This window comes from Pundamilia nyererei, unplaced genomic scaffold, assembly GCF_000239375.1.
Source record: "Pundamilia nyererei isolate P.nyererei 1_Seehausen unplaced genomic scaffold, PunNye1.0 scaffold01561, whole genome shotgun sequence".
Lineage (NCBI taxonomy): Eukaryota > Metazoa > Chordata > Actinopteri > Cichliformes > Cichlidae > Pundamilia > Pundamilia nyererei.
This window is the reverse complement of record NW_005188962.1, coordinates 4,364-10,084: the sequence shown is the minus strand read 5'-3', so window position 1 is coordinate 10,084 and position 5,721 is coordinate 4,364. Positions and strand designations below refer to the sequence as shown.

General features: G+C 45.8%; 1 protein-coding gene across 1 annotated transcript; it reads left to right on the top strand.

Moving 5' to 3' along the window:
* The first annotated feature begins 2,869 nt into the window (after positions 1-2,869).
* On the top strand, positions 2,870-5,327 carry decr1 (2,4-dienoyl CoA reductase 1, mitochondrial). The gene is made up of 9 exons (XM_005755460.2): positions 2,870-3,150; positions 3,573-3,630; positions 3,709-3,795; positions 3,893-4,040; positions 4,213-4,312; positions 4,425-4,497; positions 4,588-4,734; positions 4,874-4,936; positions 5,037-5,327. Exons 1-9 carry the CDS (start codon positions 2,885-2,887, stop codon positions 5,094-5,096), a joined length of 1,002 nt encoding a protein of 333 aa, XP_005755517.1. The 5' UTR covers positions 2,870-2,884; the 3' UTR covers positions 5,097-5,327.
* The last annotated feature ends 394 nt before the right edge of the window (positions 5,328-5,721 follow it).

The window sequence follows — 5,721 nt, the reverse complement described above, 5'->3', positions numbered from 1 at the left end:
TATAGTCAAAATCTCTATCGTTGGCCAAATTTATATCGTTTCTATCGTATATTGTTTATATCGCCCACCCCTTGCTCCAATCCCTCCATATTGTGGCCAGTCACATGCGAGGATATAGGATAATATACAGAGAGGGTGAGAGATGCGACAGTCAAGTGGAGCGTGTGTCTGTCCTCTCAGTAAATGAGTGAGACAGTAGACAGCGGTGAGGAGGGCTATGCGAGTGCAAAAACACATAAATATGCCCGACACCCGTAAACGAAGCAGCATCTGGCTGCAGTTTAAAGACTTTTTTTTTTGTCTTGGTCTTGTCTTGGTCTCAGTTTAGGTGGTCTTGACTACAAGTCTACTCTGTATTAACAAACATGCCATATTGGCCCAGTTTATTTTTCTTATCATTGTTGTGAGGAGACCATAAATAGCATTTGGATTTTCTGTTGTACAGTTCATTTGATGTTATGGATAAAAACCTTTGATCCTTTTTTTGTTTCAAAATAGCTGATAACTATTCGCTGATAGCTGCCAACATCTGCGAACAAATATAATTCTATAAAGTGGTTCTATATAGTGTGTAACTGTTCATATAAAGCGTTATTACATTTATTGCTAATGCAGTCATATGGCACATTGACTTCTGAGGAAATTTTAGATGGCACTCATCATCAGAAAGGTTGCCGACCCCTGCACTATACAACCATCATCAGCTAAAATTCATATGAATCTCTGCTACACTTGATGTAACTGTGTTCTTTACTTTAAACCATCGCAGTGCAGCAAACTAACCTGTTTATCCTGCTCTAACCTGCAGAGGATTTTAAATAACAGTTAGTCCGCCTCAGATTGATTTACAGCAGGTTTCACAATATGAAACAGCCGCACAACTACTGTAACCTGCACATTTTCACTTTATTCTCCAAACGATTATTAACAGGTTTTTCTTAACGTGGCCCTGATACTCCGTAGAGCAATGAGACTGATCAGTTTCATCAGAGTAAATAAGCATGCGATTGGTGGTTAGATGAACTTCCTGTCAGGAGATTACCGTATTTTCACGACCATAAGGCGCACTTAAAAGTCTTAGATTTTCTTCAAAAAGTGCGGCGCGCCCTATGGCGCGGTGCGCCCTATGTGTTGTAAGAAGGACGTAGTAGAGAACACCATGAGAACGTTAAAGGGTGAAGTGTGGGCGTTGATCGTATATACCGGGACAATCGCACATACCTGTATAAAAGAACAGGTATGTGCATTATGCCGGACATCGTTGTTTTAATAACCCTGAAAATGGCAAAGAGACACGCTTACGAAGCACAGTTTAAACTGAAGGCCATCAGCTACGCGGAGGAACATGGAAATCGAGCAGCGGCGAGAGAATTTAAGATTAACGAATCGATGGTTCGCAAATGGAGGAAGCTAGAAAACAAGCTCCGGCAGGTCAAGAAAACGCAGCTGAGTTTCCGCGGACATAAGGCGAGGTGGCTCGAGTTGGAGGAAAGACTCGAGCGGTGGATCATCGGGCAAAGAGCGAGCGGGAGAAGCGTTTCGACGGTCACCATTCGGCTAAAAGCAGTTTCACTTTCACTTTTTATGGTGCCATTTTTCCATCCGGACCAGAACTACGGTAGCGCAGCAACTTCCAGCGGATTATAAGGAAAAGCTGGCCATCTTCCGCTCCTACTGCAGCAAACACATCGGCGACAAAAACATCCAGCCCAGCCACATCACTAACATGGACGAGGTCCCGCTCACTTTTGACATCCCGGTGAGTCACACTGTGGAGAAGAAGGGGACCAGCACGCTAGCGATACGCACAACGGGGTATGAAAAGTCTTCTTTTACTGTTGTGCTTGGCTGCCATGCTAATGGACAGAAACTGCCGCCTATGGTGATTTTTAAGCGAAAGACTTTGCCTAAAGAGAAGTTTCCAGCAGAAATCATCATTAAGGCAAATGAAAAGGGCTGGATGGATGAGGAAATGATGAAAGACTGGCTGAGGGAGGTGTATGTAAGGAGACCAGGTGGTTTTTTCCACGCATCACCATCGCTGTTGATCTGTGACTCTATGCGTGCCCATCTCACAGCCGATGTGAAAAAACTTGTGAAGCAAATGAACTGTGAGCTTGCTGTCATTCCGGGAGGCCTGACAAAGGAACTCCAACCGCTGGACATCGGTGTGAACCGCCCGTTCAAAGTAAGGCTGCGAGCGGCCTGGGAGCGATGGATGACCGGTGGAGACCACAGTTTCACCAAGAGTGGAAGGCAGCGCCGGGCGAGTTACGCCACAATTTGCCAATGGATTGTAGATGCTTGGGCTAACATGTCTGCTGGCACTGTTGTTCGAGCTTTCGCAAAAGACGGCATCGTTTCCGAGGAGCCGCACGGCACGGAAAGTGACTCTGACGGTGAAGACAGTGAACCTGGCATGTTTGATGGAGATTTAGCGCAGCTGTTCAATTCAGACACAGAGGATGAGGACTTCGATGGGTTTGATGATAAAAATGTGAGTACCAAACTCAGTTTTGCTCCTGCTTTATTTTTAAATATGCACACTTGTATATTTGTGTGTTGTTGATGATGACGATTACCGGCAATAGAAATGTGAGTAAGGTACCGAATTCAGGTTTGCTCCCGCTTTATTTTTAAATACGCATACGGTACTTGTATGCGCCCTATGGTCCAGTGCGCCTTATGTGTGTGTTAAATACAGTAATGGCACACATAACTGAGACTGCGCCTTTTAGCACAGTGCGCCTTATGGTCGTGAAAATACGGTAATGAGATCAATAAGCCCCGACTCAGTTACACACTTATTTACTAGAAGGACTCACCTGTCAGGTACATTTTGAGAGTTCAAATTGGAAGAGTCTATCAATAAAGAGGCTAACTGATGCTCAATGTAATCAATCACTACTTTTACCGGATTGATGAAGTGATTAATCGTATGTGTTTGCAGCTCCAGTCGAGGCTCCACGGGTCAACAGGTCTCCGCTCCGGGTCGCAGGCCAACTTTTTTCCGCCCCTTGAAGACGCCATGCTGCCCTCGGGAAGCTTCAATAACCGTATGGCCTTAATCACAGGAGGAGGGACAGGGCTGGGGCGCGCCATGACTGCCACCCTGTCGCAGCTGGGAGCGCAGTGCATCATTGCCAGCAGGTTAGAGGTCACATGACCATAATCTGTTTTAAATCTGATCGTCAGCGCAGGAACTGTCGATTTCATCATGATGTTTGCAGAGATCCCACAGAACCAGCTGGTGAAGGTGAAGAGAGGCCCATTAAAACCGCACCGTTAACTTTAACCTCTCCTCTCTCATTATTAAGAATCGTCACACTGAGGTTTACCTCAGTTATTTTTGATAGCAGGGAAAACCTGTTTTCATACATTAGACCAGAACTCTAGAGAGCCTCTGAGTTCTCCTCTTCAGTAACCTGACTTTATAGATGAGTCGGTGCCTTTTTCATCAGAGCAACATTCGGATCTTCCTCCATCTCCTCTTTAAACCAAGCAGCCACCAGAACTCAAAACCAGCCGCGAGCACTGTCTGAACCCTGATTCCATCTTGGTTTGTGCTTCAGGAAGCTGGACGTCCTGCAGCGGACAGCTGAGGAGATCAGCAGCCAAACTGGAAACAAGGTCAGAACCAGAATCTGGATCCAGTACAGACTCTGTGTAATCTGTCCTGGTCCAAACGAGTTGTCACTTTGTCCTCAGGTGCATGCGGTGCAGTGTGATGTCAGAGATCCTCAGGCCGTCTCTCAATGTGTCGATCAGATTGAGGCTCTGACTGGACTTCCTGATGTAAGCACACACACACCAAACACTCACCTCTTTCTGGATCTCTGAGGCCCCTCATTGGCTGACCCGTACCCCAAACCTTCCATCCTGATTGGTGCAGGTAATAATCAACAATGCTGCAGGAAACTTTGTCTGTCCGTCAGAACGTCTGTCGCCAAACGCCTGGAAGACCATCACCGACATCGTCCTGAACGGGACAGCGTTTGTCACCTTGGAGCTCGGAAAGAGGCTGATCCAGAACCAGAAAGGTAGAGAAACCTTTTCCTGTCCAGCTGTTGATTGGCTCTTTAGGCATAGAGTGCCACCTTTTTTGGCATTCGAGACTTCTCTCCGAGAATCTGTTCAGATGTCTTTCACTGTCTCGCTCTGATCATGTGTATCAGGTATGTTGCGGTCTGGTTTTTATTGTTGTTCGTTTAGGAGCATCCTTCCTTGCCATCACCACCATATATGCTGAGTCTGGTTCTGGTTTTGTGGTCCCGAGTGCTTCAGCAAAAGCCGGAGTTGAGGCGCTCTACAAGTAGGTTAAATTCCATTTTGATTTCGGAGGTCACTCTGTAAGGTTAGATGACCTTGAACGTCTCACAGCATCACCTGTGGTTAGCATTATTAGTGTTGTGGCTGTGTCTCAGGTCTCTGGCAGCAGAATGGGGGCGCTATGGCCACAGATTCAACATCATCCAGCCTGGACCAATCAGAACAAAGGTGCCACCCACGTGACTGTAGCGGCTGGTGTTTGTTATCTTCAGTTTGTTGTTGTTGTTTAGGTTTTTTGGCTTGTTTGGGGGGTTTCAGGGGGCCTTCAGCCGTTTGGACCCAACTGGAGCCTTCGAGAAGGCCATGATCGACCGCATCCCAACGGGCCGACTTGGCACACCAGCTGAGATCGCAAACCTGGCAGCTTATGTGAGCAGCAACTATGCCTCCTGGATGTCTGGAGCTGTGAGTTTAAAATGACCTGGGGTCAAAGGTCAAACAGTTGTAGGGTTGGATGGTTCATGAGGTGTATTTGCGAGGCGCCACTAATTGGTCAGATTGAACTTCCTGCTGAATGTAACAGGAACTGCATGTTTGTTTTCAGGTGATTCGGTTTGATGGAGGAGAGTATGTGTCACTCGCAGGAGAGTTTAATGAACTGCGCAGTGTGAGTGTCGCATTGTGTCCCTCTGCCAATTTCACACCTGAATATTCAGTGGCTCCACCTATTTACTGTATTAACATTTGTTCAACTCTTTGTGTCTCAGGTGACTCCCGATCAGTGGAAGCTACTGGAGGCGATGATCAGAAAGACCAAAGGATCCTGAAAGCACAGTGACACTCATCATAAGACCACCACAGTCATTCAAATCACTCTGCAGTGACGATGTAATTATAAACCTGACAGGAGTTCAGATAAGTGAATGAATGATCAATCAGCTGATCTTCAATAGCCAACCTGTTAGCTTACAGCTGGGGTGAGGCTGTCACATGACTGTTTGCACATACTCAGTGTAAATGCTTTGGACAGTTTGATAATAAAAAAGGTCATCTTCCGAGGTCTGAGTTTCTTTTTTGTTTTTGCGTTTTTACTTTTAACAGTTTTTATTCATGATCAGGAAAAGCAAAAACATATAACAAAGCAGACAAGAGAAAAAACCCCAAAGGAAATCACATGCATTAAAGTCATATACCTGTGCAAATACGCATATGGGGGAAAAACAGAAAAGAAAAGAAAACAGAAAGAAGAGAGAAACAAACAAGAAAGAAACAAAAAAAGACTTCCTATTTACCTGAGGACATCTAAAAAGCAGCCACCCCCCCTCAACAGTTGGGACAGATCATTTGGCAAATAAATAAGCAAAGGGGACCAAACATTGAGAAACAGATCCTCATGTCCTCCTAAAAGCGAGCCGGCGCACTCGTGCGTTTGAGGAGACGCGGACTGCGAAC